Source organism: Barbus barbus (assembly GCF_936440315.1).
Source record: "Barbus barbus genome assembly, chromosome: 27".
NCBI lineage: Eukaryota > Metazoa > Chordata > Actinopteri > Cypriniformes > Cyprinidae > Barbus > Barbus barbus.
Genome location: NC_136755.1, coordinates 14,076,773 through 14,090,376, shown reverse-complemented (window position 1 = coordinate 14,090,376; position 13,604 = coordinate 14,076,773). Strand labels below are relative to the sequence as shown.

The following is a 13,604-nucleotide window of genomic DNA, read 5'->3' as shown; positions in this document are numbered from 1 at the left end:
AGCCACACATGACACCAATAATGCTGAATTATGATGCTAAGAAGCATCCTGTATTCTTGTATACTTGAAATCACAAAGCAGGATGTCAGTGTTGTGTGTGCAATTGAGCAGATGAGTAGGAGAAATGGAGCACACAGCTTGCTGCTGATATCAATAGCAGCATTTGTGAGAGTTCACAGTGTGTTTTGTGAAGGCCAAGGGTTAATGTGTTGTTTTCCTGTATCCTACAATGCTGTTTTTCACCCTTTCACACCGAGCTGACAGAGGCTGGAAAAAGCATCAGCCTCCATTCTTCACAGCTAGCAGCTGATAACAAACATAATTATAAAGTTATTTTTGTCTTTCACTCACAGAAATTGTAATTTAGTGCCGATCCCCATCTCTGCAGACAGATTAATTCTTTTGACAATGAAATGAATCTGCAAGTCAATAAGGACAGCAGACTGATTGTATTTGAGAACAGAGACGCCACATAAATATTGAAGTCTCAGTGGGAGCCAATTTGGGGTCACTGACTTGGCTCACTTGTTGTAAAAGTTTGTCTCACTTACATACTGGGGGTTGTATGCCATTCAGAATTGAATTGACAATGCCTTTTTAGTTGGATGGATGGATGAATAAGACAGACAGACAGATAAAACTTGCCTGCAGATAATGGAGTGATCGTTCCTTCATTTTGGGATCTAGAGGAACCAATGCCTTCTCATATCCACCTCCACCTCCTCCTCCACGGGAAGATGGATAGACCTCTCTAGCCTGACTGACCGTCATGGCCGACCACGTGCTCCTCTTCAGAGAGTGTCCACTATCGCCTGTGATGGCTATGTTGGTGCAAGCCAGGCACTCTCCTGGAGGTGGCCCCTTAGATTTCCTCAAGGTAAGCTCCTGGATGGCAGCATCCAGGGTCTCGTGTCCGGTGGGATATCCACGTCCCCCTCTACCTGCACCCACCAGAAAGCTGCTGTCACTGTCCAGGTTGTCATCGGAGCTCCACCATCCAGCTGTTTTGTTCCGGTGGCGGGAGCTTCGTGACTCATGGCGGGAGTCTCCACTCTTGCTTCGTTCTCGGCTTTTGCTCCGACGGGCTGAACGAGACTGGTGCGTTCCTGAATAATGATGTCCGCCACTTTCCTCGCCACCACTGCGGTGCCCTCTATCTCTGTCCCGGTACTCTCCCCCACGAGTGCCATTAAACTCTCGTTTAGAGGGTGCCTCCAGTGAATGTGACTTGGCGAAGAGACGCTGGACAGAGTTCACCAGATGCCTTATGCGACTTGGACTCTCGCTGCGTTGTTCCCCGCTGGCTGTGCGTTGGTACTGCAGGGTGTGGAAGCCATCTGGATGGAAGGGCAACTGTTTCTCGAACTGATTCAGAAGGTTTGGTGGGATACGGTGCATCTTTCCTCCATGACCATGCCCATGCCCTGCAGAGGATAAACACTCTTCACAGGTGGAGTCATAGGGCTGTGGCTGACTGGGGTGTGAGCGAGGGAAAGTGCCTCCACCAGATGGGACCATGGCCAACGGTTCAGGGGGCCCACCAGGTGGGTAGTAGGGGTGGTCATTGTGCCCCTGGTAGTGGTCGGGGTGGTGTATATAGTCCCGTGCAGTGTCGCTGTCCTCAGGCATGAAGTAGCAAGGCCCAGAGGAGTGTTGCGACAGACTGCGACTCACCTGGTAGCCCTTCATGGCCGGGGCATGGTGGGCCGTCCGGGCCGAGAGGGGGCGCTGTGGGCGCGACAGGGCTGCGCCGGAGTCAACTATGGAGAGAGGAATGGAAAGGACATGAGACAGTTAAGCACATGTTTGTGTACAGTAAATTAAATATCAGCATTATTCTCAAAACACAGCAAACTATAATACACAAGCTTTTATGGAAGACAACTGAACTAAATTAAAAACATCAAGGTCCTATCAACACTTTCTGAGAAAGCCCAACAATTAATGGTTAATTGTTCAGCAAATTATATAATTTTTCTTTTCAGGGATGTGCTGTTCTGTATTCTAATAACAGCAACAACCAGGCAGCTGACAATGCAGAACAAGCACACTCCAATCCGTCTGGCGTAGCAGCGCTGCCATTGACCCTGAACACTCAAGAGTGAGGCTGAGCAAACGCTGTGCATAAATGACTTGCTATTTTCATTTGATTCACTCTAGGTTCTTTGTTGGAGTGAATCATTGTGTCACTATCTCTCAAAATCTGTTCAATTGGCAGAGCAGGGCCGCTTCTCTGCTAATTCAACCTTTAATCTAGTTCATGTTCATAACTGATAAATCTGCTTATTGTTTCACAACACACTCATTTTATGCCCATTTTATGATCTCAATGATAAAATGGGCAAAAAGCCTGAAAGGAAAAAGTGAAATGGAAAATAGCTTGTGCTTGTCAGGTTGTTGTCGTTCATACGGGCCTGGTCTTAGAATCAGGTGGCGTTTCCAAATGCAAGCTATTGCTGACAGATGTTGAGGTGATCATTAGATGGAGATTAGCCTGTTACTTTTAATGAGCTAAATTTGCACAGCTAGCTTGATCCTTTGTGTCATGATCTCTGAGCTCAAAAAAGCAGAGCAGTGCTTACACTTGTTAAGTATCGAATGCTATACACTGGCGTGAGAGGTCATTATTTTCCCTGAGCAAGTCACTTAAAATTTGTGCTTCATGGAAAATAATGAACTTTTTTTTCCCATCCAAAATAAACATGTCTTTGTTTTTCTGTTTTGCAGAAGTTAGAGAAAATGAATTGCAGATTTTTGGTCAACATATAAGGTCCTTTGAGAAATGTCTGTGATTGCGATATTGTATTTTCATACAGTTTACACATTTATTTTGGGCTTTATTGAACATTAAAGCTTGTTTTCATTGAAATCCATAACTAAAATATTTGTTGTGGTGTCTGAAGCACCTTCATTATGGAAACTAATGTATATAATGAAATCTAAAAAGAGACTTCAATCAAGTTAAACTTGATGAAAATATTTTCGTTAACTGAAATAAAAATAAAAACTAACAGCTAAAACTAAAACTAACTAACTTGGAATAACTCCAAAACTAAAATAATATATAGCATACAGGGAAAAAGTTTAATTTGAGTCAAAATGCCAATATTGACAAAATATCTTGTGCTGATTTTTTTTCATATTAATTTTATTTATTTTTTATATTCCCAGATGCTGCAATAACTTTGAATTTAAAATGGAAATGAATGAATCTCTGAAAACCTTTTATAAGCTAATGAACAATGATTTTTTAAACTAATGAATGCCAAACAAATGAACAAATGAAACTAATTAGAAATAAATTAGACATAAAAACTAAATTAAAAATATTATAAGCCTTGATTATTTATTAATTAATGTATTTATTTATTTAGATTTTGATAAGTGGATTGTTCAAGTACTGCTGGTTTCCCATCCAACAAATCCAGAAAAAAATAAAAAATTATAATGATAAAAATAAATAAGGAGAGTTAAATGATGGAAAATGTTACGAATGTCACATACATAAGTGTTGTTGATTTGTGAAGTGCATGTATGTGTTCGTGTGTGTTCCTTATGTTGTTATGGTGACCAAATGTCCCCACAAGGATAGTAAATTTTGACCTTGTGTTTTGACCTTTTTCAGTTCCTTATGAGGAAACAAGCTTATAAATCATACAGAATGAAGAAAATCTAAAAATTCAGAAAACTTTGTGTGAGGGGTTTAGGTGTAGGGTGTTAGGGTAAGGGCATAAAAAATAAAGTTTGTACAGTACACTTTTGTTCTTAAAATTACAAGATACAAGAGCCTTTCTAAACAGTAGAGCATGGCACTAGTAATAGCAATGTTATGAGTTTGATTCCCAGGAAAAGCAAGAACTGATGTGAAAATGTGAGCCTTTTTGAATGAATGCATCTGCCAAATGCATAAATTTCAATGAACATTTATCATATCAGTCAATACTGGATATTTAATTGTGCATTCACGTTTCCTCTGTTTTTACATTCTGATTTCCTTAGATATTTAATTTACTCACACTTGTAAGAGCCTCAAACAACACCCCGAATATCTTTCAAAGACTGCAGATATGATTTCAGACACATTTTTGTGCGCAGTATGCATCATTTGACATATGGTCATTTGAGGATAAAGGCTAAAACTTATTTGAATGCAGGTGTAACTGACTATCCTATATTATTATATATATATATTTTTTGTATCCTCCAGTATGCAAATGCTATTCCTTCTTATGTTCAGTTGTAATAGCATCAGTTTGTGGGCTAACACATTTTTTAAAAATTACATTTTGTTTTCTGGCTTCAGTATTAAGCAACCCGAGAGGAATTCTACAAAGCCAAAATACAGTTTATGGGTCAACAGTGATGAAAATAATGACAATAATATCAGTCAGCAGCACATTGCTATGGGTCTTTATTACAAATACGAGTGGAGATTCCAAATTCTGCCATCAATATTGGTGAATGTCATTTAAATCGAACTGAATTCAACGCAGAGACAATGCTAGTGATGTATGACTTCCACACAGCTAGCTAAGAATGCATACACTGCCCTCCTAATAGCTCTAGCCATTGTGTCGTTTTTTCCGACAGCGACTTCTGCTAAATCAAGCATGGTAATACAAAAGAGCAAATACATCCCAGGCTTTTCCAGAATGTTATCTTATTCTCACATAACCTTAGCACATTTGCTCCCAATGATGGCCCCATTCAGCCCTACGAGCATGTAGAGATCTCTCTCGTTAAATATTTAGAATTGTTCAACGAGGCTTCGTTAATTTTCTGTAATTGGACTGGGAGGTTGTCATTACGGATGTGAGAACATTGCAGAGCTGATAGGAGAAAATTGGATTCACTTTAGGCCTATAAAACAGCAGAGAGAGAGAACAGGAGAGGGAAACATTGCAATGGTCATTATTTGCCCAGGAGATTTTTTTAAACTGCATAAGCTGTTCACTAACATCCTCGAACCCTAGTGCCATGCAAAACAATGATTTCCACATGGAAACATGCTTTTCCCTAGCACGGTTGGATGAATGAATGAATTTATGTATGCAGAGGTACACATCTTATCAGTCTGATGAAACTATAGTGCATTGCGTATTAAGGATGTGAGAAATTCTCATATGACATCAATTCAATCAGTGATTAGTTGCAGTGAAATGTTATTCCAGCCTTTGGGGAAAATTAAATAGATGCATGGCTGCATTTCCTGGCTAAGTCCTTCAGAAATGCATGCATATTGTTTTCCTGTTAAGTCAAGTCAAGTCACCTTTATTTATATAGCGCTTTTAACAATGTAAATTGTGTCAAAGCAACTGCACAATATCAAAAAAGGAAAATAGTGTGTCAATAATGTAAAATGAAAAGATTAAAAAAAATATTTTCAGTTAAAGGCATTTCATTATTGAATTCAGTGATGTCATCATCCAGCTCAGTTCAGTTTAAATAGTGTCTTTGCAATCAGGTCGACGATATCGCTAAAAAAACCTTGGGAGAAACCAGGCTCAGTCGGGGGGCCAGTTCTCCTCTGGCCAAACGAACCAGCAGTTCAATTCCAACTGCAGCAAAGTCAGATTGTAAGGGCTCAACTGGTTCCAGTCGTCTTTTCCGATGGCTGTCTAAGTGGCGGGGTCCTCACTGGGGATCTATCTCTGGCGCTCATCTCGGTGTCCTGGTCTCCGCTGACGTTCAGGGCTGTAGAGGTCGTCTCTGGGTGCTGATCCACCATCTGATCTGGATACGGACTGGATCTGGTGACTGCAGTGACCATCTGGGCTGGATACGGACCGGATCGGGTGGCTACAGTGACTGGGCATATGTCCCCGGGGCTCATCCAGGTGTCCGGCCTACAGCTTTATATGGACTGCAAGCTTTTATATACATTTTTAATGAGATTTTATTGAGAAACATGCTTTCATAACCTAGTTCTAGTCACATATAGCTGGTTTTTAAAGCAAGAGAAAGCTATTGAAAAATTCAGAGAAGTACCACAGAGAAAGAAAGAGAATGACGAGGGAAGGCGGACGATGGCTATATTCTGGCCGTCATTCCAGTAGTCTTTGAAAGGGTTCAATGGTATTAGCGTGTGTTGGTTTTCAGGTTCTGCTGCAGTAATTTACAAGCAAATGATATGAGAAATACAATAAAATGGACTGACAAATGTCCATATAATGACAATGAAAAAGGATCTGGGTTGTCATCTGTTGAGCTTCATTATGACAAAAAACACACTTCTTTATTTCATTGAATGCCATTTTTTGTAATTTTCTTTCTTTTCATTCAAAAGAATGACACTGTTCATGCTATTCTACCTTTTGTATTGTCTAAAAATGTGTTGCATGTGGTAACATCAAAATTATTAGATTGTATTCAAGATCTTATTCAAAAACATTATTTAACATCAATGAATGCCTAAACACATTATAGGTTAGACCAAAAAAACTTAATCTACAGGTTATATCACATAGAAATATCTCTGTAAGGTAGCATTTGTTGCACTTTTTTTCAGGAAAGAAAACAGTCAGGATTGGATCAAAATGCATATTGCGTAAATAATGACAGAAGTCATCAATTCTGTGCACACAAAAATCCAGTTCTTGTATACTGTGTGTGGACATTACAGACATTACACGCATATACTTCTCACAGGTGAAGGGTTTTGATATGATTTCTCTCTAAATCCCCGTCTCTCAAAGAGATAAGCTCTTTCCTCATCCCTTCCCCAGCCCGCTCTATCCTTCACCTCCAGCATGGAGAGATGGACACTAACAGATAAATGAGGATTCACACCCTGAGGGCAGTATCTCTGTCTCCTGCGTCCCCCTCTCTTTCTTCTCCCTCTCTACAGGTGAAGCTGGCTTCTCCTGAGAAGGGGATGCTTTGAGATCCTGTTCTTCCCATGAAGAGAGCCACCCTGAAGAGTGTATGATAGTGAACGATCGTAATTAAGGCTCAAAAAGATGAAGGACTCGAATCACATGACCTTTCTTGTTTCAGCCAGAATGCAAGAAAAGAAAGTTAACAATACAAGTTAAGCTCGATATAGCATTTGGGTGTGTGTGTGTGGTATAATAACCACAAAAAAAGAGCAAGCCTTGAGGTTTTAATAGCAGGATTGTGAAGCTTATAATTGTATACAAGCAATTACGGTAAATACTTTTTCTGTTAAATGTATTAATGTGTATTATTAATATAAATGTGTATAAGAATTAAACATTAGTATAAATATTTATTATTTGAGCTGTAAAGCTGTTTTAAACAATAATTTTACTGTCAAGTTAGGGTTTTAGGTTTCGGACTGTGTAAAATTGGATGTAACTTCACACAGAAAAGCTGAATAAGTAAATTTTGAGCCTAAAATGTTAACCCCACCTATTGTGCACATCTTATGGCTATACAATTGAAACAGTGTGCAATGTTTATGGCCCTAAAGAAATTAATACAGCAAGGACACATTAAAGTCCTGACAGTATAGACTTTTAAAACATTACAAAAGGTTTCAAATAAACACATATCATCAAAGAATTCTGAGAAAAAAAAAGACATCACAGTTTCCACAAAAATATTAAGCAACACAACGGTTTTCAACACTGATAATAATAAAAAAAACAAATTCTGGAGTACCGAATAAGTAGGCTATATTATAATAATTTATGAAGGATTATGTGATACTGAAGACAGGTGTAAAGACTGCAAAAAAAATCAGCTTTGCCATCACCGTTTTAACATATATTAAAAAAGAAAGGTTATTGCAAATTGCAATAATATTTCATAATGTTACTGTTTTTACTGTATTTTTAATCAAATAAATGCAGCCTTGGTGAACATAAGAGACGTCTTTCAAAAACAAAAATTTTGAACTGTATTCAAAGTGTAACCAATCTTTTTTTTTTTTTTAAGAAAAAGAGGGACAAATGAAAATTAACTAATAATTACGGCCAAAAACACTGTTGATTGAGTTAAACTTGTACTTAACCTGGAATATTCCTTCAGTACAGGCAAAGTAAACAGTTTCATCAAACCCTCCGGCAGATTTTACATCTAAAAATAGATGAAAAAAGTTGTTCTTTAATTTCAAAGAACTGATCCATCTTTTTAGCAGCTCCCCTCCTCCTCTCCATCTTTCAGTGCCTCAAGTCATTGGCAGCCCGGAGCTCAATATAAGAGAGGATGGAGCAATTTATCAATCGTTCTCCAGACAGACTATCAAAGTGAGAAGGAAAGCTGAAAAAAAAAAACTTTTCTGCTTCTCTGAAGTCTAACACCTCACCATTTCACATGACTAATTCTGTTCTCTACTCTATAAAATATGATATCTAACACACCTACAAACATATTCCTCCTTTTTGGAGACATAAAGAAAAGAGGGGAAAGGGTGAGCAAGAGCATACCCAACCCCCTCCAGTCCCTCACCCGGGGAGGCAGAGAAAAAAGACGAGGCTGCCGAAGAAAAACGGGAAAAGCGGAGACATTGAAGGACAAAATGGAAGGTCAAAAACTAGGCTTAGAGAAAATGGAGGGAGAATACAGTGAAAAGATAAGGAGGGGATGAACAGGAACATGCATTGGTAATACCAGAGATAGATATCACACTTATCAGCTTTGAGATTTGTGGTTTATATCAAAATTACAGCAGATAAATGAGGCGTTTCGGCTGATATTTATGAACATAAAGAGAAATAAATCACTATCGCTGGAAAGCATAAGACACAAAATGGCAAAGAAATGCATGTTAGTATGCGTACGTGATCTAGACATGTGCTTTGGTGCAGATATGTTGAATATTCATACACACACAGCCTCTTTCATCCTCTCAGTCATTCTTTTCATTTCTATCTCTCTCACACACACTGTTATCCAGCCCAGAGAGTACAATAAGCCCAGGTGCTCGTGTGTTAATGGATGTTACGCTCATTATTCATGTTACGGGCCCATGCACCATTAGTACTGTGAGTGGGACAGAGGGTTGAGAGGGATATAAACAGCTTTCTTCTCTTTTTACTGACTGCTTTACTGAGCAAACACTGGTTTAGTGGTGCTCGTACGAGAACGCTGAGCCACGTCACCTCTCTGACAGTGGGGGATGGAATTGGACCATCTTGTGCTATTCAAATTTATGCCATCAAAGCCCTGGGAAGCATGTTCTTCTGCACACATGTTCACAAGCACACCCAAAGCTCTGAGTTGCTAGGCTACACCATTAACTAGGTTATTTTATGTACAACAGAGATCATTTTCATAATGATTTCACATTGGTTTTTGCCAGTCAGATTGCATCCTGTTGGTCAGGCTCAAGGAGGTTGTCCTTTCCAGGAAGCAGCCGACTGGCTTTGAAGTCATGCTGAAGTACAATCGTTAAGTTGGTAGAAAACTAGCAAGACAGCTTGATATGGACACTTATTGAATGTGAGATTGAACTTGTGTGTTGGATCAGAGTCTTCTGATGTATTCATGTTGGCAGTAGAGGAAGCTGAAATGGCAGGCGAGTGTTGGTCATTTTTTGGAAAATAGAAATGGTCGCTTTCGTATCATCTCTGATTCTCTCTGGAACTGAACGACAGCATCTGTATTTCTTTGTAAAAAAGGGGAAAAATACACAAATGAGGAAAAATAAAGAACCCTATTACTTATTTTTAGTTTTTATTTGAATGTAACTATATAATTATTTTTACTAGTTATATATTTTTAGAATTATTCTTTATTTAAAGAAAAAAAGAAAGAAAGAAAGAAAGAAAGAAAGAAAGAAAGAAAGAAAGAAAGAAAGAAAAAGAAATGGCAGATATAATAATATAATATTGTTTTACAAATAAAAAATAACAATAGTTTTAAAAGCTAAAAATGAATTTAGGCATCACAACATTAAAGTGTGGAATATGAAAAAAGAAAATGATAGATGTTCATATACAAGCTTCAACTGTCATTAAATTAATACAGTGCCCTCCATAAGTATTGGAACAGTAAAGAAAAAAATGCTCTGTTGGCTGTGGAGTCAAGACATTTGCAAATATGATTAAAAGATGAATATGAGACAAAACTACACAATGTCACATTTTATTTAGCCGTTTCAACACATATATGTTTTACCAGCTAAGAAGTTCAGCACTTTTAGAGTTCATCCCACTCATTGATGCGAGCATAAGTATTATTTAGTTGCAGGTCCCTTGCAGTGAGTCTGTGACCCATAGACATCACCAGACTCTTGGTCTCATCCTTTGAAATGCTTTTCCCAGCCTTTAATGCAGCCAATTCCAATTGTTGCTTGTTTTGGGGAGTTTCTGCCTTTATTCTCCTCGCCAGCTGGTGAAATTCATGTTCAATCGCATTTAAATCTGGAGATTGACTTGGGCAATCTAAGACTTTCCATTTCTTTGCCCTTATAAATTCCTTGACTGAACTGGCAGGGTATTTTGGGTCATTGTCCTGATGCAATATGAAGCACTTCCCATTGAATCTGGTAGCATTTTCTTGAATATTGGTAGGCAAGATGGTTTTGTACCCTTCCAAATTCATTCTGCTACTGTCATCATACATTAAGTCATCAGTAAAGTTGAGAGGGCCTGTTCCAGAGGCAGCCATACATGCCCATGCCATGACACCACCTCCACCATGCTTTATAGATGAGGCTGTATGCTTGGGATCATTTGCAGTTCCCTTTTTTTCTCCACATTTTTGCTTTCCCATCACTTAGATAAAGGTTCATCTTTGTCTCATTGGTCCAGGAACACAGTTCCAAAACTCTTCTGGCTCACCTTTGTGATTTTTTGCTAACTCTAATCTTGCCTTTCTAGTTTTGGTGCTGGTCAGAGGTTTGCATCTTGCTGTGTAGCATCTGTAATTCTGTGTCAAAGTCTCCTGAGGACAGTAAATTGTCAGAGCATCACCCCAGCTTTCTGGAAGTTGTTGGTGATTTTACAGACATGTCTTTTAGGATTCATTTTCACAGCTTTTATGATTTGTCTGTCATCAACTACTGTTGTTTTCTCAGCCGATCAGGTCGTTGTTGGTTGCTGGTGTCGCTGGTGGTTTCCAAACTCTTGATTTCTCCATGCCCTTTGTTTTTGCTTTAGCTCTAACTGACTTCCTCTTTTCTTTTAGCATCCAAATTGCTTGCTTTTCTCTCAAAGTCAACTCCCTTGTCTTCATCCTGGTTTGTGTGTGTCATCATCGAATGCAAGATTCAGAATACAGAAGTAATGGATATAACGATACGACACATTCCCTGCTTTTAATATCTGAAGAATTAATGCAACAGGACACTGTGATTCTGTGTTGAATCACCCAATAATAGAATGTGACATTCTGTAGTTTTGACTCATATTCATCTTTTAATCATATTTGTATATTAGTGTTTTTAAAGAAACCTTAAATGGGTGTTACATAACAGAAAAGTAATGAGCATGTACTATATTATATATATATATATATATATATATATATATATATATATAATTAGCATTTATTAATTTTTAAAATGTATTTAAAATATAACTAATATATATGGCTCCGAAGCTACACATTGTTTATCTTTAATTCTCTCCTACACACAAAGACACAGATGAACATTAGTTGTGCAAATATGCCAGTAGTGTATAATAATGAATAATTGCATTAAAATAATTGCCGCAATTTGCTTTCATGGCAGCCATACCAAATTGCCAGAGCTGACGCTCGGTTATGCCATCCAAATAAAAATAAATTGCGACAACTAGTTTGGTTGGCTAATGACCAGCCTGACAGATGATCCTTGTAATCATTCTTGTTTATATCAATCTGTTGTCTTCAGGCGGGGACAACAAATATCTGGCAGTTCAGATCTGTCACACTGTGTTGAGTACACTAAGATGACGCTAATGATGGCCACTTTCTCATCCTCACAGACTGTAGTTTCAATCTAGTGTGTTTTATTGACATGACAAACAACAGGCCATTTTTTATATGGCCACAGTGTTTGCAGTTTAACTGCTGAAATAAATAAACCCTGATGTCCAGTGTGAAGAGCGACAGTCAAAAGATGCGTGGATAAACAGCTTTTAGTGGGCAGCACAAATGAGAAAGTGAGTAAAAAGCCATCAAGCATTTGTACATAACCATGATTGCAAACAGAGACACAGAGCAGAAGCAACAGAGTGGTTCAATGTGATCTAATTAGCAGACACACACATACACTCTGTTCATTCTGTGATAAGAGAATCACTGCAGCTCAACTGATGGGAGACAGACCACTGTATTACTGAGCTGACAGACTACAGATAAAGAACTAATATAAACATCAGCATTACGCCAGACCTATATTACCCGAACACATTTAGAAATGCAGATCAGACAAGTCCTTTACTCATGCAAACGCATCAAGTTTCTAAAGTGTGATCGATGTGCTGAATTCTCTTTTAGAAGACAAATTGACAAGCAAATCTTTCTCCCCTTGCTCTGTGAAGGCACTATCTGTAATACTACAGTATTGTGTCAACAATCCTTTAATTTCTCTGACTATCAACACAATATTGTAAATACTACTTTATTAAAAAAGGTGATAACACGTATAGGGACCAATTCTCACTAGTTGCTTATTAGCGTGCCTATTATTACGATATAGGCTGTTATTAGTATTTATAAAGCACATATTCTGCATGACCATATTCTACATCCCAATCCTATCCAATAACTAAACTTAACAACGACCTTACTAACTATTAATAAGCAGCAAGTTAGGAGTTTATTGTGGCAAAAGTTGTAGTTAATGGTTTCTTAATGTCAAGAATTTGAACTTAAAATAAAGTGAGACCAAAAATGTATTTTTTTTTTTTTTTTTTTTCATGTAACCTTTAAGGGCATCTCATTGAGCATGTGATTTTTTGGTAACACTTTATGTTAGGGTCTCTTAACTAGTTTCTTATTAGCATGCATATTACTACATGAACTTATTCTACATCCCTAATCCTACCCAATACCTAAACTTAACAACTACCCTACTAACTATTAATAAGCAGCAAATTAGGAGCTTTATTGAGGGAAAAGTCTTAGTTAATAGTGAATTAGTGTTCCCTATTCTAAAGTGTTTTTCATTTTTTTGTACAAAATCCTGCATATTATTCACAAACCACTCATGATCAAATTTAATAGCTTAAGTTTTTAATAAATTAAGTAAAATTTGATACAATATGCATAGAAATTTTTCAGCTGGATTTACAACAGGTGTGTACACCTTTTTTTTTTGCCATAATTGTAATGTTAATATATGCAGATTATTGTTAATTTAGATTCATCATTAAATTCATCATTGGTTTCTAAAAAAAATCTAAATATCTTAAACAATTTGGTTGCATTTTATTACATTTTATGCACAGATACACTGCTGTTAAAAAGTGAGTAAGATTTCTTTTAAAGAAATTAATACTTTTATTTATTGATCAAAATAGACAGTAAAAATCGGTCTAAATTTCTATGGCAAGTCCTTAAAAACAATAAGAGACTTCTTTAAAAAAAACAAAAACAAAAAAATTATATATATATATATATATATATATATATATATATATATATATATATATATACATATATATATATATATATACATATATAAATAATGGTGCATCTTAGTGCATTTA

At 37.3% G+C, this 13,604-nt stretch overlaps 1 protein-coding gene across 1 annotated transcript in view; it reads right to left on the bottom strand.

Moving 5' to 3' along the window:
• dlgap3 (discs, large homolog-associated protein 3) overlaps positions 1 to 1,746 on the bottom strand; it is a gene marked incomplete at its 3' end in the record, with an annotated part of 30,334 nt that extends 28,588 nt beyond the window's left edge. The window contains exon 1 of the mRNA XM_079381652.1: positions 646 to 1,746. Within this exon, the coding sequence (XP_079237778.1) occupies positions 646 to 1,689 (1,044 nt within the window). The 5' untranslated portion in view covers positions 1,690 to 1,746. The remainder of the gene's footprint in view (positions 1 to 645) is intronic.
• Between the last annotated feature and the right edge of the window lie 11,858 nt (positions 1,747 to 13,604).